This window comes from Medicago truncatula, chromosome 1 (assembly GCF_003473485.1).
Source record: "Medicago truncatula cultivar Jemalong A17 chromosome 1, MtrunA17r5.0-ANR, whole genome shotgun sequence".
Taxonomy (NCBI): domain Eukaryota; kingdom Viridiplantae; phylum Streptophyta; class Magnoliopsida; order Fabales; family Fabaceae; genus Medicago; species Medicago truncatula.
Window position 1 is genome coordinate 20,075,550 of NC_053042.1, and position 21,410 is coordinate 20,096,959.

Below are 21,410 nucleotides of genomic sequence, written 5' to 3' on the forward strand. Positions count from 1 at the left end.
AACCTTGGCACGACGATGGGATTTTAATCACAAAAAACTGCCTCCATGATTGAAGGGACAGTTTGCAAAAGCAGTCCTTGGTGTTTTTAGATTTACCCATCTCTACATATTGGGAATATTAGATCATTTCATACTGGTTGTTTTTTTAGTTTCTTTAACTGCTTGAATATGCAGATTGCTATAACTATTTGTTACTGATTTTTATGAGGAAATCCAAAATCATGTTATGCGTTCTAAACTTCTAATCATGTTTTACAGATTGGAGATTTTGGTGGTTGTGGTATTCTTTTAAATCATAATTCATATGCTTAATTTCTTAAAATAAATAATCTAAACTATGTACAAGTGACCTAAGGTATCTATATTTGATTCTGCTTTTTTGTTCTAGAATTTTACTGATATGTTCTTTGACATTATACTTTAATAATTATATAGTAGGATTTCAACTCTAGTAAGATTATAATAATTTCATTACATGAGAGTCAAGAGAGGAATAAACATGAAGCTTAAACTGAATAAACACTTGTTTGTATAAGATTGATTATTATTATGTTCCAGCCCAAATAACTAGTTATTTATGTCAGATTTGTCGTCAACTAGCATAAGTAACTACTTGACTGAATCATGTGCTCTAAAACTAATGCAATTTGTCTCGATAGTTTTTACCTTTGGAGGCTAAATAATGCAACACATTGCATGTCCTGAAAGAATGAGTTTGACAGTTCACATTATGTTGAATGATCTCTTTTATGATCTGTTATTGACTAAGGCGTTGAGTTTGAAAAAGAATTCCACTACGAAATATATATACCTTTGGGAATTAGTTTATATTTTCAAGTTGTAGATGATTGGTAATTTGGGAGTTGGCAAGAGTAGACTCACACTATAGTATAATAATCAATTATCTAGCTAGTTTGTTAGGATCCAATATGAGGCGGTGTTTTAAGTAATTAGTAGGTAGTTAATTAGGTTTAAGTAGATTATTAGTAAGTTGCTCATTAGGATTAGGATTAAATAATAAGAGGCCCAATAGGGTAAAATACTAGAATGTTCTCTTTATTTGTTTTTAAAGGGGAATTCTCAGGAGTTTTAGAATACAACGGAACAAGTTTTCTGTTTAGGGCTAGAGTAGGATTCCTCTCTGAGTTGTGTCGGAGCTTTGCACTGGGAGTAGTTAGAGAAACTTTCTCTTCTACTATTTTACTATTCTCATCATATCAATAAAGCACCCTATTTTCTTTAATTACCATCTATTTCATCTTCTTCCTTGGTTGTGTTACTGTTAATTCGTTGGTAGGATCTGTTGGTTCCTATCATAGTTTACATTATCTCGTGAAGCAATTTGCATCCTTAAAACTAGATTTTGATGATTTGCTGTCTCCAAGGTTGTCAAAATCGGGATCCTACTAAAGATCGTTGGGGCATAGAAAGAGCGTAGATCGTAGGATCGTAAGATCCCATCTAATAGACAAAATAATAATAAAAGATACTAAAAAAAAATAACCTTCCATAAAAAAAACTATTGAAAGTGGATACTCATGAATTATTATCATACTAGCAAGGTCTTTTCTTGATTTTTCAGGATCAAAATGATAGTTACTCAGATGAGAAGATGACCCGTCTGTTTTCTTTTGTTCTCTCAACAATATTGCTTGTCTTATATCCCTATACGGTTTTCTTTTACAAGACAAATAATGTTTCTTCAAATGACTAGTTCCATGAGTTCTTTTACCTGTCAAAGCTTTGTTACAATAATTGCAGACAACTTTTTCCTCCCCTTTAATTGTTTTTCTTTTGAAATGGTCCCAAACATTAGATATCTTTTTTCTCTTGCCCTCATTAGTCAATTCACATGCATCAACATCATCGTCATCATCAGTAAGAGGATGAATAAGGTCAGTTGGGGATTGAGATTGATCTCTGTCGGAATTGTCCACATTATCACTAGGAGTGATTCCAGGTTGTGTGAGAGAATCATTAACTTGAATCATTCCACTCCTAGTTTCCATCTAGAAACAATAAAATTGTTAATAACTGGTACTTTGTTTAGAATCTCACTAATGAAAAAAATAATGTATAATAACTAAAAATATTAATTATCATAAGGAAAAATTATTTAAGTAGCCACCACAGCTTGAAACATATACAAATAAAAGATTCAAAGCAATTGTTAACAAATAAAAATGTTCAAAGAAAACCATGCAGTCATGCTACGTCAACCCCAAATATGAGACATTAACCTATACCATGTAGTGGCACTTAGTAAACTATATCCAAACATGTTTCAATTATAGTATATGGAGTAAATTGTTTATTCTTTTGCATTTAAATTAATAAAAATTACATATATAAGTGCCACCATAATCAGCCAAAAAATAATCATGTAACAGTCCCTACCAAAATTGCAAACGCGGTAGGCACCTGATTATGTCTGGTTTTTCAAACTATAAAAAAAAAAAAAAAACAAGAGAAAAACAAATCATCCATTGAGTCATGACTGAATGGCGTAAGAAGTGTTTTCCTTTCTACTCACAAAAGTGAATTGAAAATTTCAAGTGTTAGTTTGATTATATTAAAAACAACACAAAAGTGTAATATAGATTTTATATCAATCAATATAGAAAAAAACTGAAGTACGATGAAAAACAATATGAGAAAAAAACTGAAAGTATCAGAAAAGTATAAATGCTATTTTATAAAATAATTGGATTGAATTTGGTAAAACATTTGGTAAAGAGAAAACAAAACAACGGGAAATAAAATGTTACCTAGAAGTAGAAGAGAAGGAATTGGTCATCACAAACACAACATCATTCATTGTTTTCTGCTTCAGCCTATTTCTTCTCTTTGTATGCACCTAATAGACACAAACTACATTAGAATACTATATACCAATTTGGTAGACTATTATCACAACTTAAATTTGAAAGAAACTCACCATTTCAAACGCACTCCAATTTCTTTCACATCCGGATGAGCTACAAGTTAAGCTTAGAACACGGATGGCAAATCTTTGTAGTTCCGGATGCTCATCTCCATATGACTCCCACCATTGTGCCGGAGTTTTGGTTTTAAGAGCAGCCATTGCTATTGGACTACCAAAAAACTTTGCTTTCCTCTTAAAATCTTCAAGTTATTGAGTGAACACCCTAAAGTTAAATACGAGGTAGCAAATCGGGTAGCCGCTGGTCTCACCAAATCTTTTCCCTTGGTAAAATGTTGCAACAAAGAAATTAGGGAAGCTTTAGAGTAAATATATTGAGTGAGCTTCTTACCCTTAGAAATGGTTTAACGATGGATTGTTATTTTTTTTTTCTTTCAAAATCCTCCAACATCAAATCGATACAATGCACGAAGCAACGAAAGCAACGAAAGGCACGCAGCAGCAGCAGAGAATCAACCCAACAGGATGCTAGGTTTAGGTTACTGTAATAAGCATTTTTTAGGTTTAGATTTAAGCTTAAATAGTTAGGTAAATTAATTAATTAATTAATTTATATACATAAATTATTTTTTATTTTTTTTTGAATATATAAATACATATATGCGGGCTGCGGGGCTGGGTAGTATAGTGCCCATACCCGTGCCTGTACCCTTTTAAGTTTGCGGGTAATTACCCGGACCCATGTCCAGACCCATGAAAGCGGGATTTTACCCTACCCATTGCGGTTTTTTTTGTGGGTATCCATCGGACCTGGGTCCAATTGCCATCCCCAAACATAACATATTCGTCTTAATGCTAGTATAACATAATTATAATATAAATTTTTCTTTTCAAATTCCGAAACGTATACTTGAGTTTGAGTTAGAAATTTGCTGTTCACACATGTCATAAGGCTGAGACACAAGTAAAATACACTTTTGCCCCTCGACAGTTAACTATCAAGAAATTCAAAATCCGGCTGCAGTTAACTGCCGAGAAAAACTATTATGCAGACAGTGGGTTCTGCATAATTGTTAAGCATTTCCAAGCTATTTTTCGGCCAGTTTTTACCTGTAATTAAACCAGAGCATTTCCAAAGGTAATATAATTCATACAACATTTAAACTCAGTCATAAATAAGAAAAATACAATATCTTTTACAATTGTCCATAATTAAATCAAACCGACATTTGGTTCAAAATACACAAAAGTTTGAAATTCATCAAACGCGTGTTACATAGTGTCCATAATTAAACAACACATTACAAGTCATTACACATCATTAAATTAAATCCCTACTTACATTCAACGCAATTGCATATAGAACGAACATACATATATAATATATTATCTTCCACCATATTCCGAAACATAAATCCAACGTCGCTATCGTCTCGAATAAGCCAAGGCATATAGCTTGCCGTTTTTTCATACGTATTCATCTCTATCTTCTCGTAGGAATATGCATGACATTTGACCAAACAAGTGACGTGTATATTGATTTTCACCAAGATGCTCAAAATAAGTGTTAAGTTGTGCCTTCAAATCATCAAGAGAGTCGGTCGGCGTTATCATAACCTTAATTGTCTTTTTAAAAGCGGAGTACCTAACACGACCTTCAATTTTTGCAACCTCAGACATGTTTCACTTCACAAAAACTTTATGAAAAAAAATCATACATTAGGATGAAATTAAATGAAATGTAATAACGAATAAATCAAATGCGTAAATATTAATAACGAATAAATAAGTATTGCACTAGTTTCACCACATAAAAGTCATATTATCATATATATCAATATAAATTACAAAATGTTACTTATATATTGGCCACAAAAAATTGGCGTTACAATTTCGACGCCAAAATACACGTCGGTGTAATTTCTACAAAAAAAAAGGACTAACACCGACAAAAAAATCACTCATTAAAGACCAAGTGATTAGGGAAGATCAAGTGAATTAGAATCTTCATCATCTTCCGCAATAACTTCAAATTGTTGCTTTGGTTTTTCGGGAGTGTCCGACAAAATAGGCGCTGCTTTGTTCGACTCCTTTTGTGGTTTCGGCGGTTTGTTTCCACTTTCAATAGCCATGAGCTTTCGGAACAACTCACGTTGATCCAAATACTCATCTTTCCAAGTCACCGCATCTTCTTTCTTGTGATTGTGCCACTCCGTAGATGATATAAGTAGTGGACAACCATTCTTCAAATAAATAAGCACGAAATGACTCGGAATTACCCCAAGGCACATGATGGGAGTTTTTTGCTTACCCAGCGGTGGTGGCCCTCTTAGTGGGAAAAAATATTCCGATTTTCCAACTTCAAGATTTGTCAACACGACCACACACCTTTTGTAATAATTAGCAACAATGTGTCTCATGTCCGGAAAGTCATCCACTTATCAACAAGATGTGCACAACCTTTGGTATTTGTGGGAGGATGTAAGCCATTTAAAATGTAGTTATAACGATCCTCACCCGTATATACTTCAACATAATCATCTCTATGATCTTTCAACTCTTGAATAAGATGTGTATGAATCATGATATGATTTTGTTCGGTCAAGCCCATGAACTCGACTATAGCTCGGAATCCACAATGTCCATCGCCTAAAACATCCACCACTTTTTCAATAAATGGAAGCATGAAGTGTGACATATAATCAATAGGCCTCATAACTGGGATAGCCTTAGGCTTTGGATACCGAGAAGGTGCTGGAAGTGGGGAAAGTGATATTTTACCAAGACGAGCCCCTTTTTTTCTTTTATATGATGATGTTGTTGGTGATGGTGACGGTTGACTATCTGAATTTTGGGAATCAACAACCTCCCACGAAGAAGGAATCCGACTAGTCGATGTAATTTTTCCTTTAGACCTCGCAATGTCCACTTTTTTCTTGGATCCCTTGGTTGGTACTTTTCGTGGTGGTGGAGACATCATGGTGGTTTCAAGAAATGCCAACTGTCGCAAAACCTCTTTGACTTCAAGCTTCATTTCGTAAGGGAGTTTCTTGAGACGTTGTTGAAAAACCATGGTCATTACTTTCTTCGCCCATACGTAACCTATGTCAATGGTGGTATATCTCATCTAATAAAATTGGCTTCTCTTCAAGGATTTTAGTAGCAATTTTGCATGAACATGGTAGCTCGTAAGCTATCCTTTGAACACAACCACAAATTTCCTTGTCCATGCACAATGTTCCCCTACAACGTGACTCTTCCAAAGCAATGTTGTCCAAAACATATCTAGACATATGACCACCTCACCTGGAGTACAAAGTGACATCTTTGAATCTATGTTCCAATACGGTAACGCTCTGACAAAAGGTTGTTTGTATCGCAGTGAACTGAAGCACCAACATGTCATGTATTTTCTCCCAACAAGTACCCAAATCACCCACACTATTGTCCAAAAATTTCTTTACTAAAGCATGAGCCTATTCTACCCTGTTGGTGGTTCTGCCACCAAGATGCAACACATGGTTTGTCCATGCCCTCACTATTTTCTCCTTCACTTCTTTCAAGGTGGTCATGGCATAATTTAGGAAAAGTGGGAAATCACTACATGCATCTAGGAACTCCACTAATGCATTTCCATATAACTCTTGAGTGTGCGATTCAACCATAACTTTTCATGCCCTCATTATCTTCTTCACAACATCGCGAGGTTTCACCTCTTTGCCATCCTTTTTTCCCAAAGGATATTTACAATCTAAGATGCACCTTTGTTTAACATTTGCTTGCACATGAAAGTAACAATTCATTGCATAACTTTCGGGGAAAACATTTGCAACCGCTTTCATCAAAGATATATCCCTGTCAGTCACAATCACCTTAGGCATATTCATCTTTGACGTAAGAAGTTTACGCAATATTTTTAAAACCCAAACAAAGTTTTCCTCTTTCTCATGTGTCACAAATCCAAAGCCTACCGAATATGTCAAATCGGTCGAAGTGACCCCAACTACCTCAAACATTGGCATCTTGTACATGTTTGTTTTGTGGGTGGAGTCCATAACCAAAACCGTTGGAAAATTGTTAAACAACTTAACGGATGTTGGATGAGCCCAAAAGTATCTTTGATTGTAGTACTTTCACTTTGTGTTTTTTAGAAATAAGTATAGTTGTGCTCCTCCAACTTCGAGATTAGATATTGCAACATGGGATTGATCAAGCTTGATCTTTGTGTAACAATTGTAAATCCTGCCTTATTTGTTTGACGACGTGTCCACTCAAGCAATTCTTCTCTATCTTTCGACTTAACGTCGTCTGAAAAAAATCTAGATGTGTCAACTTCGTGGGCATGAAGTGGGAGGACACCGGAGTCAACATATTTAGAAGCTTCAACATGGACGGAAGCTACATCAATGTTTGATTTGGCTTCAACCTTAGGCGGTTTGACATCTCCGAAAATTTCTACAAAATTTGGTTTTGCCTCTCCCGGAACATCTTCCGCATTCTCTACCATTACTATAATTAAACAACACAAAAATATGAATTAACAACTAACTAATGCATAAACATCAATGCCATAATGAATTAAAACAAAAAAAAAAAAACAAAGAATTTTTTTTTTTGAAAAAATAGCAGTAGCTTCCATTTTTTAGGTGTGAAATTTTTTTCACAAGTTTTTCTCGATACCTAACTACCGAGCTTTTTTTCGGCAGTAAACTACCGAAGTTTACTTCGGTAGTAAGGTACCGAAGTTTACTTCGGTAGTAAGGTACCGAAGTTTCCCATGACATAGTTCTGCGTAACTGACGTAGAATCCATAACCAAACAAAAAAATAAACCGATTAAAATGCTCAATACCTGTTTTTTACGTCAAAAGTGTGTTGATACCTCCTATGCTTGATGCTTGAATGTATTTGGAGCAAGATTTGATGAGAAAAAAATATTGGATTTGGGGATTTGATGGAAGTGGTATGGAAGTTGATGATGAAATAGTGTGTAGGGGGAGCAGGTGACTCTTTCATCTGATGAAACATATTTCTCTGCAGTTAACGACTGAGGTTTTCCTCGGCAGTTAACTGCAGCCGAATTTTAAATTTCTCAGCAGTTAACTGTCGAGGGCAAAAACGTATTTTACTTGTGTGTCTCAGTCTTATGATATGTGCGAACAACAATTTTCTATGAGTTATGCTCATGAGAACAATAATTTATAATATAACTAATATAATTATTTATTTTATATAAGTATCGTATTGTTCCTTAAAAAGAAACTATTATATTATTCGCATTTAATATAGTTACTTTTTTTTTTTTTTTTGTGGTGGTCGGAGTTTAAATACACCTTATTTATAACATGAATAAACTAACGAGAAAAGTTATAGACTACTAAAAACAATTAAAAAAAAAAGAACAGAAGGATTGTCTTGGTTGAGATAGAGAGGCCACGTGTAGGATTGATGCATTCTGATTGGTCGAGTGACGGTATACATAAGACTGGAATTAATATACGCGGTTCCTTCCTCCTCAGTTTACAGTTTTTATTACTTTTCTTTTTTTATTTATTTTACTTTTCCTTAATCACCAAGACAACACACAATCAACCCCACTGTTCATAACCGCTCTCACATTTTTTCTTTCTTTCTTTTTTATATGCATAACCTTCACTAATTCCATTCAACTCATTCCATTCATCATCTTCTTCGTAATTTTTGGGTACCATGGACACTTTCGAACCCCAAATCGATTTCGAATCTCTCTTCGCAGAATACGAAGTCGCCGATTTTTTGCAGGAGGATGATATCAATCCTTCTGTTTCCGTCGCAGACACTCCCTCGCCTCTTTCAGAGATTGAGAATCTTCTCATGTCTGATGCCGAGGGAATTGCGTCCTCATCATCGGATTCTGACTATCATAAGCTTCTCCAAGATATTCTCGTCGACCCTATCCCTCTATCGGATGATCAAGGTTTCGTTCTTTCTGATGAAGCCAGGGTTGATCCAGTAACTCCTCAAGAGGTTCCTCCTGAACCCGTTTCAAAAAAGCAAATTAGGTAAAACAAAATAATTTACATATAGTTTATAAGAATTGCTGATGTTGATCATATAAGTATTAATTAGTCTTTAAAATCATGATTTTTTTTTTTTTTTCAACCTGCTGGAGTAATTAGTAATTTGTAATTTGTATTCGAGGTTACCGAATTTGATGGGATGATTATGGTTCTAAAGAGAAGTTTTTGGTATCTGATTTTCAGGCAGATGAGGAACAGGGACGCTGCTGTGAAATCAAGAGAGAGGAAGAAGGTGTATGTGAAAAACCTTGAGACAAAGAGTAGGTATTTTGAAGGGGAATGCAGAAGATTGGAGCATTTGCTTCAGTGCTGCTATGCTGAGAACCATGCTTTGCGGCTTTGTTTGCAATCGCGTGGTGGCTTTGGTGCTCCCATGACCATGCAGGAGTCTGCTGTGCTCTTGTTGGGTAAGGCTTGCAATTGCAAATCATATTTGCTTTGCTTCTTTTTTTATTGTCATTGCCATTTTATTTTAGGTATTGTAGTTTAACTGCTAAAAGTATGACCATATGAAGGATTACAGTGACTTTGCACAAATGATTTGGTTTCATTATTGCATATTCTTTGGTTGTTTGGCCTGGCCTATAATTTTTTTTTTTTTTGCTTACTTTCTTGAATGAATGGACGTTTTGCTAATGCTCTATAGTTTCATATATTGGACTTATCATAGTTTCCCAAATTGCTACTTGTTAGTTGATATTGAATAATATGGATAATATGCTTTTTGTCGGTAGAATAACTGCCATGTTTTCTTCTTACTGTTGTGTAGATCAGATGTTAAAGATGTCTTTAGGTTTTTTATTGGGTTTTGCAGAACACAAAGTACTGGGTAAATTTATTTTATGTTTAGCAGTGTTATGAATAGTGGTGTAGCAGAGTGGCTGCTACAAACAAGCAGTAGTGCAGCCGCTGCTATAGCGGCCAATATAGCTCATGTTGCGGCCTCTAAAGCACTGCATGAAATGAGATCTGAAATTCAAATGAAAAAATTTTAACAATAAAAAAATCCCATGAAACATAAAGCACTAGAGCTTTTTAATTGGAGTATCTTAGGAATTTTTAAATTATGAAAAACACCATGACAGTGTTCGGGCTTCTCATTCTGTCTCATTTAGGCTATAATATTTCACCTTCTCACTGGTCAATAACCATAGTTATTGAGCTCTATGTATGTACTGGTCATCCCACTATAGTATTTTTGAGGTCAGCAACTATGCTATGTTATTCAGGCTAATATTTCACCTTCCAAAGGTGTACCTCCTTTTGCTGTAATCCAGATTTGTGTGCTTATGCAAAATACATAAAACATATACAACATGGAAATTCCAAAACATTCAGAGAAAAAGTAGATTCCCTTTATGCATGCTAAATGAATAGAAAGTGATTTTCATATGTCAATTCCAATGTTGCTATCATTCAAAGAGTGAGTTTTATGAAGCTGCTCTAATGGAGTTCATGTTAATTAGATTATCATTTATTTACAAATATTCATCATATTCATGTTGCAGAATCCCTGCTGCTGGGTTCCCTGCTATGGTTCCTGGGCATCATGTGCCAACTCAGTCTACCCCTTCCACTGTCGCTAACAACAGTGTTACCTCCAAGAGAAAACATGGATCACAAAGGTCTAAGAAGGGTGGCTCTAAAAGGGCCAAACAGTAATAATATCTCTGATTATTTCCTGACTCGATCGTTTGTAAAGAGTAGAAGATGCCAAGCTTCAAGAACGAAGATGAAATTTGATTTTATCATGTTATAAAACTTTTGAAGTGGGGCATTTCAGATGTTCTATTTATTCCTTCTTTCTATGCATTTTCTTTCTTTCTCTCTCCCTCTCTATCTCTCTCACTTTTTGGTTTTTGTTTTATTGAGCTTTTAGATAGAGTCCTAGTTATAAAAAAAAATATGTAAACCAAACATGTTGGGATGCTTTTGACATGTATTATAAGCTTCTATGTTATGCACTTTGACGCTATGTGTTCTTCCTATTTGAAACATGGAAATTGTTTTTTATGTAGCAGTTTAGACTGCTTGTTTTTCTATTATTGATTCTTCGAAAGAATAGTTTTTCAATCAAACGATCTCTATGAACATCTTAGCCAGACCATTAAAAAACCCAAAGCCACCTACAAGCTACAGTTCCACCTCTAACAACCATCATGAAATCTCTTCCATGAAGCACTATCAATCACCAACCTCGGACATTCAGATCGAATACAGCCAAAGAATCAAGAGAAAGACCATGACCATCACCATACTACACCCCTTTAACCTTCTATCTTGAATCTAAACCTACATTAAACCACACCATTACTATCTTTGGTTACCATAAAGTCCACTCAGTACTCACCCACCTGAGGTTTCCCTTTGTGCCCTATTTTTAGTTTTGCTCCAATATATTCATATTCAGTTCATTCTCCTGCAAACACCTCAGTTAAACAACGCTCTCGTGAACCTAGAACTCATGGTAACTCTGAAGTTTTCGTAATCACTAGAGCTGATTATGAGTGATTCAGAAGGAGTTCTAACTAGGCAGGGGGGTAATTGCCGTGGAGACAAGGGAAATGGATCATCTGCTACTTCAAGTCTTGAACAGACTACCTCCTCCTCAACCCTCTTAGTTAAAAATAGTTCAAAATTCAAGTCATAATAAATCAAATGACAAGAAAAGTAGTTGGCACCATAATGAAATGAGATTTATCATATTAAATCAGAATTCGTCATAATTTAGTATCAAATTGAGATACAACACATATCTTAAGGGTGTGTATGTCTTGTCCCTTGCTTCCCAATTTGTCCTATCACTAGAATAGTTTTACAATCAAACACAGTACAACTGGGGTTACAACTGGAGTTGTCCTATCCTGTCCAGTCCCTTATCTTTTAGCAAATCAAACACACCCTTATTGTTATTTCTATACTTTGTGGTGTGTAATGAATTATCTTTTAGCAAATCAAACACACCCTTATTGTTATTTCTATACTTTGTGGTGTAAATGAATTATGAATGGCACATTATGATAATCAGTTGTCTTGTTCTCCTTTCTTTCATCTTTGATTATTATTTATTTATTTATGTTACTGGTTGTACTGCTTGGTGAGTATAACTATTCTGATTTAATGACATGAACTATACAATATTTAGTTTTCATTTCTGCAGTTTTTGTTGGTCAATATTATGAAAATTTGTCTTGTAGAAGTAGAAGTGGTGAAACAGAACTTTGGGAAGCCATGGTTTTTGCACAAAATGTATAGGCAAAATAAACCTACAAATCCTCGTGGTGTACAAATTTATTCTATTCTCTCACTTGGATGTAGTACATTTCCACCTTTGCAGCTAAAGTTACTGACTATATTTTGCATTCTTGGTCTTCACTATAGCACTGCAATTTACCTTTGGTCTTGAAATCAACCTCTCTGTCACCTTCTTTCCCCCACAGTAACAAGTATAGTCCCATGATGACAATAAGTGCACCGATCATGCTGAAAATTTTATGAAAACACCAATTTCAGACTTATAACTAATTATACTAAAAAAAATATTCATGGTAAAACTAGATCTGTATCCCCAATTTTCTTATTATACTATGAAAAGAACTATGAGTCATTGCATGTTACCTGCCCAAATAAAGTTTTTCACCAAGGACAGAATATGCCAGAATTGCCACAAATATGGTACTAAGAGGGTTAAACATTGTGACAAAAACTGGTCCTTTTTTCTCGGTGCACCATAGTTGAGTGTACGTCAACAAACCACTCACAACAATTCCCTGTCATCGATGATTGATAAAGTCAGAACTCTAGATTTTGCAGTATTTTCTTTACAGAAATCATGTCCTTGTTATGAGCTGATTACTTGGTATACTAACCCCATATATTGTGGACCACAAGTCAATATTGAGCCCTATAATCCATGCTGAAGGGTTATTATGTTCTGCTATCACTGTGAAAATAGCTGATTGTGCTGCTCCAATAAAGCACATCCATGTCGTGAGTGATAATTGAGCAGGGTATCTTTTTAGAGTCGATGCCTGAATTTCCAATTACAACCAAGATATCAGAGTTGTAATAGTTTCCAACGTCAAAAATTGGTGCCAGTATTGCCTGCGATGGCAAGCATTCAGTACATCCATAATGATTGGATAAAAACCAGACGATCTAGATTTTAAACTTTGTATTTTCTTGTTTAAAGAAATCGAAATATGTATTGAAATTTGGATCGTCAGATCTCGATCCATCGACCAAGAAGGGTACTTGCTATATGAAGAATCCTTAGGAAAAGGTCAAAACAACAAAAAAATGAAAAAAACTTCTTATTGAAAAATAATAATTATTAAAATTTTCCGGCTAAAAACTAATCATGAGTTAAGATACGGACCTGCATAATGAAGCATAAAGACCATGTAACACAGCATAAAACTATGAGAAGTGAACCCTTAAACTGGCTCTTCTCATTGACAGAAGAAGCAATTGTTGGTTGAATAGTAAACAGAGGACGCCAAAAATTGCTCATAACAGGTCCTTTATATAGTGTCATGGTCATAACACCGGCTAAGGAGATTAAGGTACCAAGGACCTTTGATATACCATGAGGATTTTTAAGATCAAGAACCTCAAACCTGAGTGCCACTGCAATAATGAAGGTAAGGGAAGCTATGCAGTTGACCATGGAAGCAATAAAAGTTGGAGAAGTGTACTTGAAGCTTACAAAGTACATATTCAATGTCAAACTGACCCTGCAATTTTTTTTAATACTATACAAATTAGGTTTTCATACTTGTTTGCGTGTATATATATATATATAACAATGTGATAGCATGCATTTTTTTATTATTTGTGCTTACCCTAACACTGCAAGCACAAAAAATTCCATAAATAGAGAAAATGTCAGCTTTGGTCTTACATTTCTGCAAGAGAAACAACAAATTGTCATCAAACACAAACTAAGAACTCGGATGCATGCATTCGATTAAATATACATATACGTGTGTACGTACTTCTCTAGAAAGTATGCAAAAGGGAGCATCACAAACCCAGCTACAACATGGCGATAGGTAACATACACATAAGGACTCATTCCATGATTAAAAGAAGCTTCAGTGATAAAATATAACAAGGTATAGCCCAACTGGCCAAATACCATGACTAGGTGTGGCTTGAACTTTTTGTATACAAGTAGACAACAAAATATTTTTTGCTCCATAAGTTTTGAGCTTATTTAGAAGCTCTCAACAAGTTCATTACATGCACTTTTATATATAACAAACATATTGAGTATTATACCAATTCGAGTATAGCTCAATGAATGATCGAATCCGTGAAGCATGAATCAATCAATATAGTTATATGCCACGAAATGGCCGGTTCCACTAATTAATTTATTTTATCAAGGCCTGTCTTTATTTTTATTTTATTTTTTTACAAAGTGCATGTCCAACTTAGATATAAGATATATAATATTCATGGTTGATGAGAGTATTTTCTAAAATAATTAATTAAAAGTCGAATTAATCACTCAGTGATTGCAGCTTCCACTCAAATATTTTATCGGGACCTGCCTAATTTTTTAATATAATAACAACAGTGATTGATGAGTATTTTCTTGAATAATTTATTTTTGCGGTCGAATTAATCACTCATGACTGCAGTTTCTCTTTTTTTTTTTAAGCTGCTATATATTCAACTTTATACATTATTGATTAATGAGTATTTTTCTTGAATAATTTATCTGTGGTCGAATTAACTGAGCATTTCCTGTATTTTCATTTCATTTTTAGTTAAGTCGTTAGAGTTAAAAAATATATAATAAACTTTTTTTCCCATTTGTTTACCGACCAAGATAACTTCCGTTCGCTTTGTCCGAGAACTACAATTCTTCTTTTACACTCAACCTTTATCTTCCATCAAAAGTTCAATTATTTTTTACGAAATTTAGGTCTCAAATAACCATTGTTCAATTCCTAAAGGCTTGCTAGATCGGAACGTAATTTTGATCGTTTAAAATAAAAAAGTTGCATTGTTTTATTGCATTTTCTATTATGTGTATGTGTTTAAGTTTTAATTTATTGCTTTTGGTTTTGTGTTGTGATGTGTTTATAGTTATGATTGAACCTCTCGTTGATTCGAAATTGTGTTTAGGGATGGCAATGGGTATCCAATGGGTAGGGTACTATAATGTCCATCCCCATACCCGAATTTTTAAAAATTACCCGTACTCGTGTCCGTACCCTCGTGGGCAACAACTTTAGTGCCCTTCCCCATACCCTATGGGTATCTAAGTGCCCATACCCGCACCCATTACCCACACTTTAACTATGAAAAGATAATAAAAACATCACAATTGAAATAAAACTATGGTCAAAATATTTTAAAATTAACTTATAAAAATAATATGAATTGTAGTATTTAGTCCAATTAAAAACATTTAAAATATCTCTAAAATATTGTACACCAGCAGGATGGAGTTGTTATTGTATTAAGCAGTTTTTTGGTTTAGATTTTAGTTTAGGCTTAAATAGCTAAATAAATTATTTAACTATACACTAAAAATAAATAAATTAGTTATGATATTAAATAAATATGTATATGCGGGGTGCGGGGCTGGGCAGTATAGTATCCTTATCCGTGCCCATACCCATTAAAATTCGTGGGTATTACCCGGACCCGTCCCCAGACCCATGATAGCGGGGTTTTACCCTATCCATTGTGGGTATTTTATGCGGGTATCCATTGGGCCTGGGTCCAATTGCCATCCCTAATTGTGTTGAACCTTCCAATGATTCGAATATGAATATTGTTGAACATGCATGATGTAGATACAGTCAAATACTTTTGTAAATATAAGACATATAAAGTTCGAGATGATTTGATTAATTGAGTTCATTGTGAAGTATAAAGTCAGGTTAATAGCCTGCAAATAGGGGTGGGAATAGGTCAGGCCAGACCAGGCTTTGATAGGCCTGAGCCTGGCCTACGAAATAAATTACAAGCCTGAGCCTGACCTATGACCTATCATAGGCCGTTTTTCTAGGTCTGGCCTGGCCTATTTAAAAGCATGGATTGGCCTGAAAGCCCACTTACAGACCTACTTCACATTAAGGCCATCAAATAGTTCATTTGGCCTACTAAATAGGTTAAACATGTCTTAAAGCCTACTTAAAAGCCTATTTCACTACAAGTAAATTTCAACTAGATTAAAGCCTACATAAAAGCTTATAACAACAAAGCCTATTAAGGGACTAATAGATAGAGAAAAAAATGTTTATATTTTTAATATATGCAATTATTTTAATATAAAAAATTATTTTTTAATAATTAAGTATTAATAGGCCGGCCTATTAGGCTTAACAGTCTTTTTTTAAAGTCTAAGCTTGGCCTATTTAACTAAACAGGCTTTCTAAAAAACCTAAGCCTAGGCCTATCTACTAAACAGTCCAGGCCAAAACAGGCCAGGCCGTAGGCCCCTGTAGGCCAGCCTGGCCTATTCCCAACCCTACCTGCAAATACATTTGAGTCTAAAATGACTAAAATATCCTCCTAACACCAAAATCTACTAATCCCAACCGAATTACACACAGAGACAAATACAAGCACGAATAAACACATATAAGAATTAATTAAAATAAATCTAACGAAAATCAGGCTGTTACACTCCACGTCCTTTTGGTTTGATTTGACTGCAGCGTTGGATTCTGCAAAAATCATGGTGGTTCGTTGAAGATCCATCGAGTAAAAAAGAACATTGTTTTCTCTTGAGAAAACAATATTGAGAACATATTGAGTAAAATAGGGTGATATTTAGGGCTGGAAATGAGTCGAGTCGAGTCGAACTTATCTGAGCTCGGCTCGACTCGAAACTCGAACGAACCTTTTTTTGGGCTCGAGTTTGGCTCGTTTAAAGTTCACAAGCAACTCGGTTCTGCATTTACTCGAATCACATAATTTTAAAATTTATTCTTTTATTTAAAAATTGCATATTTTAAACCTATTAATATTTTAAAAAAAATATTATAAAAAAAAAAAAAAAACTAAAGCAAAGAGGACTACAGCCATTTCACAACCGTGAAATAATAGATTACCCATCTTAATATCAAAGAGTAGCAAAGCCGCTTCTTTTATAGACAAATATTGTTGTATCTATCTCAAATACTTTCGATGTGGGACAAAAACAAAGTAGTGCAGCTTTGCTAAAACACCATGGGAGTACAAGCAATATATTTCCATTGTTTTATATTGCTTCTATTATATTTTACTATTAGTTAAATACTATTACCTAGCTTTTTATATATATATATATATATATATATATATATATATATATATATATATATATATATATATATATATATATATATATATATAATCGAGTCAGTTCGTGAATCAAACGAGTCGAACTATATATAACTCAAGTTCAACTCATTTGGTTAACGAACTTAATCTTTAGCTCAAGTTCGGCTCGTTTGGTTCATGAACCAAGTTCAACGAACTAATTACCGAGTCGAGTTCCGAACTTTATTCGAGTTGTATCGGTTCATTGTCGGTCTTTGTGATATTTATTTTTGTAGTTGAAGGAAGGAAGTATTTGATTTGAGTCAATTGACTTAAACTAACTAAAACATGTGTGTAGTGTATTTAGTTAAACAAAAAACACGCCGGCGCATTTGCGAATGTGTGTGTTTGGGTTGGGACAATCAAACTCCCAAACAGTACTGCTGTCTGTGAGTGCTGGGAATTGTCGTCAGTACAGCTAGTACCATTCATTCATTCGGCAACGGAAATCTCAATACAACACAACACAAACCCTCTCTCTCTCTCTTCTGTGAATCTTTCATTTTCGACCAGGTACCTTTCTTCTCTTCACTCTCACTCTTACTTCAAATCTACTCAACTTTATTTCCATTTACGATTAACTTCTCTATTCCTATTCTGCTCCAATTATACACTGTTCAAGCTTCCAATTATTTTACTCATTTCAGTTACCCTTCTCCAACATTAGCAAAGGTGGGATGGGTTAAGTCTTTACAATTTTACTTAATAATTAATGGGTTAACTTTATTTATTATGCATAGTGATTCATATTCTCTTTGATTTGTTTTTTATTTTCTATTTTGTGATGGAGAGGAGCGAAAAACAAATCACTATTGTTGTATGTTGGTTAATCTCTTGAAATGGAATTGTTCATTTTTGTTGAATTTGGTTTCTAGGGATTCATGTGATCATGGATTTAAAACCAAAGAGGACAAGTGTTACGGAGAATGGTGATGGTGGGGAGGATTTGGCTCTTGCAAATGGGAATGATGTTGGTCCTCTTGTTAGGCATGCCTTTGAAATGGGTCGTCCGGAGGGGCTTCTTCGCCAGATGAGTTTTGTGGTTAAGGAAAAGGAAGCTGAAATTGAGGAGATGTGCAAGACTCATTACGAGGAGTTCATCCTTGCAGTCGATGAACTTCGCGGGGTGTTGTTTGACGCTGAAGAGTTAAAGAGTCAGCTCCATGGTGACAATTTTAAGTTACAGCAGGTTGGCAGTGACCTTCTTGTCAAGCTTGAAGAGCTTCTTGAGTGTTATTCTGTTAAGAAGAATGTGGCTGAAGCTGTAAAAATATCCAAGAATTGTGTTGAGGTGTTAGAGCTTTGCGGAAAGTGTAACAGTCAAGTTTCTGAAGGCCAGTTTTATTCAGCATTGAAAACTGTTGATTTGCTTGAGAAAAGTTACCTTCAGAGTATTCCTTTGAAGGCTCTCAAAGTGGCCGTAGAGAGAAGAATTCCTGTAATAAAATTGCACATTGAGAAGAATGTTTGCAGTCAAGTTAACGAATGGATGGTTCAGATAAGGAGTTCTGCTAGAAATATTGGGCAAACAGCAATTGGCCGTATTGCAACAGTTCGCCAAAGGGATGACGAGATGCTAGAACAGCAGAGAAAGGCTGAGGAACAATATATTTCAGGAGCAGGGAGTCTCGCTTACACTTTAGATGCCGAAGAATTTGACGAAGATTCTGTTATCAAGTTTGATCTCACACCTCTTTATCGTGCTTGTCATATTCATGATTTTCTAGGAATCCGAGAGAAGTTTCGTGAATACTACTATACTAACAGATTGTTACAACTGAATTCCGACCTTGAAATATCTTCAGCACAACCTTTTGTTGAATCTTACCAGACATTTTTTGCTCAAATTGCTGGCTTCTTCATGGTTGAGGATAGAGTCCTCAGAACTGCTGGGGTCCTCCTGGTAGCTGATCAAGTTGAAACAATGTGGGAGACAGCTGTGGCTAAAATGACATCCGTGTTAGAGGAGCAGTTCTCCTCTATGGAGTCGGCCACACATCTTCTCCTGGTGAAGGATTACGTCACTCTGTTTGGGTCTACTCTTAGACAATATGGGCATGACATTGGGACACTTCTTGATGTGCTTGATAGCAGCCATGAGAAGTACCACCAGCTTCTCTTGGAAGAATGCCGGCAACAAACTGTTGATGTTCTCGGCAATGACTCATATGACCAAGTGTTGATAAAAAAGGAATCTGACTATGAGAATGTTGTTCTTTCATTTAATCTTCAAACATCAGATAGTATGCCTGCTTTTCCATATACAGCACCATTCTCCTCCATGGTACCTGATGTGTGTCGCATTGTGAGGTCCTTTATCAAAGGCTCCGTTGATTACTTGTCTCATGGTATCGGTATGCATATGAATGTCTTTGATGTTGTGAGGAAGTATTTGGACAAGTTCCTGATTGACGTATTGAATGCAGTATTACTCAATACAATTAATGGTGGCAACATCGCTGTACCTCAAGTTATGCAGATTGCTACAAACATAGCTGTCCTTGAAAGAGCCTGTGATTTTTTCCTTCGACAAGCAGCCCAACTATGCGGCATTCCTTGCCGATCAATTGAAAGGCCTCAGCCAGATTTAAGTGCAAAGGTGGTCTTGAAGACATCGAGGGACGCAGCTTATATTGGCCTACTTAACATGGTAAACAAAGAAATAGACAAGTTTATGACTGCTGGTGTTAATTGGACTCCTGAAGAGACAAATCAGAATGGAAATGACTACATACATGAAGTGATTATTTACCTCCATTCTATTTTAAAGCCAGCACAACAAATTTTACCCCTGGATGCCATGCACAGAGTTGGGAGTGGTGTTTTTGAGCATATTTCCAATTCTCTAGTGGCTGCTTTCTCTAGTGATAGTGTCAAAAGGTTTAATGCAAATGCTGTTATAAACATCGAATATGATCTTCAGATCATAGAAAATTTTGCAGATGAGCAGTTCTATTCTGCTGGTCTGGGAGAAATTTACAATGAAGGTAGTTTTAAGAATTGCTTGGTAGAAGCAAGGCAGTTAATTAATCTTTTGCTAAGTAGTCAAGCTGAGGACTTCATGAATCCTGATATAAGGGAGAAAAGTTACTATGCATTGGATTACAAGAAGGTTTCTGCCATCTGTGATAAATTCAAGGATTCACCCGATGGGATATTTGGAAGCCTTGCTAATAAAAATGCTAAGCAAAGTGCTAGAAAGAAATCAATGGACGTGCTCAAAAAGTGGCTTAAGGATTTCAGTTGACTAAATATTCTTTCATTTGAATAGGGTACAATTGAGGTGGTCTTCTTCTTCTATTGTGTATGTTTAACTTCAGAATGATTAGTGTTTCTATATTGGTCGGACTTGTTTAATTAGGCCTTAAATTTGAATGAATTTTTCATGGAGCAATGCCTCATCATTGCATAAAATCAAAATTTTACTACCTCTAGGATGTGATTTACTGTCTTAATATGTCTTTGTTGTTTCTGCAATCTGCACCATTCAGCTACTGGAGTGAATGTGTTGATGGATCTGGTATGCGTACATGGCCGAATATAGTTCATGTTCATCTAGTTTGTTTGCAGCTTTCTCATTCGAATGCCCTTTCACACTTCTGATTCTAGTTCTAGTTTAAACTTTATTCAGTTCCTTGTGGCCATTCAATAACTTGTTTTCATATCATCATGGATACTGATATTACAATTTACATCATATTTTTGATACACCAAAACCAATGATTCGTAAGGTTATGTTCAAGTGTATGTGTATGGCAAGACTTTAGAGATGACGAATGTTCTAAAGTTAGTTATGTAATAGCTGAATTCTTAGTATAAGGTAATCTGATACAAGGTTAAGTATGTTTCTAGTTCTTATAAAGTGGTACTTTTCTATCAAGTGTGGTCGCTAAAATTTCCGTCCATATTTAGTTCCTCGTTTGGTGATTTGAGGAAGTAAATTAAATATATATGATGTTGTTTTTTACTGAAATCATTGTATGGCAATCAAACATGGATGAAATTTTTTGTAGAGAGATTAAACTTGATAGAAATATATATTAACTATAGTATATTTAATCGTTTGAAAAATAAGAAAATGTAGGAAGAAGGGAATCCAGGTCTGACAAATTTACACCTCACATTGCGCTCTCATTTTGG

The 21,410-nt window shown here is 35.1% G+C and overlaps 3 protein-coding genes across 3 annotated transcripts; 2 read left to right on the forward strand and 1 right to left on the reverse strand.

Annotated features, from left to right (window-relative positions):
• Window positions 1-8,429: 8,429 nt before the first annotated feature.
• Window positions 8,430-10,955, forward strand: LOC25483259 (bZIP transcription factor 60). The gene is made up of 3 exons (XM_013611924.3): window positions 8,430-8,924; window positions 9,126-9,349; window positions 10,451-10,955. The coding sequence occupies exons 1-3, from the start codon at window positions 8,593-8,595 to the stop codon at window positions 10,699-10,701; spliced, it is 807 nt and encodes a 268-aa protein (XP_013467378.1). The 5' UTR covers window positions 8,430-8,592; the 3' UTR covers window positions 10,702-10,955.
• Window positions 10,956-12,073: 1,118 nt separating this feature from the next.
• LOC11434124 (WAT1-related protein At5g07050) lies at window positions 12,074-14,245 on the reverse strand. Its single transcript, XM_003590245.4, has 6 exons — window positions 13,940-14,245; window positions 13,787-13,849; window positions 13,321-13,678; window positions 12,812-12,973; window positions 12,561-12,712; window positions 12,074-12,425 (listed from the first exon to the last, which is right to left on the reverse strand). The coding sequence occupies exons 1-6, from the start codon at window positions 14,143-14,145 to the stop codon at window positions 12,293-12,295; spliced, it is 1,074 nt and encodes a 357-aa protein (XP_003590293.2). The 5' UTR covers window positions 14,146-14,245; the 3' UTR covers window positions 12,074-12,292.
• A 3,320-nt stretch (window positions 14,246-17,565) lies between these two features.
• Window positions 17,566-20,866, forward strand: LOC25483260 (exocyst complex component SEC15A). Its single transcript, XM_013611927.3, has 2 exons — window positions 17,566-17,783; window positions 18,146-20,866. Exon 2 carries the CDS (start codon window positions 18,160-18,162, stop codon window positions 20,515-20,517), a length of 2,358 nt encoding a protein of 785 aa, XP_013467381.1. The 5' UTR covers window positions 17,566-17,783; window positions 18,146-18,159; the 3' UTR covers window positions 20,518-20,866.
• The last annotated feature ends 544 nt before the right edge of the window (window positions 20,867-21,410 follow it).

Bases quoted from the DNA above. Each gene is read 5' to 3' on its own strand.
- LOC25483259 (XM_013611924.3), top strand. From the start codon at position 8,593: ATGGACACTTTCGAACCCCAAATCGATTTCGAATCTCTCTTCGCAGAA. The intron at 8,925-9,125 runs GTAAAACAAAAT...TCTGATTTTCAG, and splicing joins GTTTCAAAAAAGCAAATTAG to GCAGATGAGGAACAGGGACG. The intron at 9,350-10,450 runs GTAAGGCTTGCA...TTCATGTTGCAG, and splicing joins GTCTGCTGTGCTCTTGTTGG to AATCCCTGCTGCTGGGTTCC.
- LOC11434124 (XM_003590245.4), bottom strand. From the start codon at position 14,145: ATGGAGCAAAAAATATTTTGTTGTCTACTTGTATACAAAAAGTTCAAG. The intron at 13,850-13,939 runs GTACGTACACAC...TTTCTCTTGCAG, and splicing joins TTTGCATACTTTCTAGAGAA to AAATGTAAGACCAAAGCTGA. The intron at 12,974-13,320 runs GTCCGTATCTTA...TTGGAAATTCAG, and splicing joins CTTTATGCTTCATTATGCAG to GCATCGACTCTAAAAAGATA.
- LOC25483260 (XM_013611927.3), top strand. From the start codon at position 18,160: ATGGATTTAAAACCAAAGAGGACAAGTGTTACGGAGAATGGTGATGGT.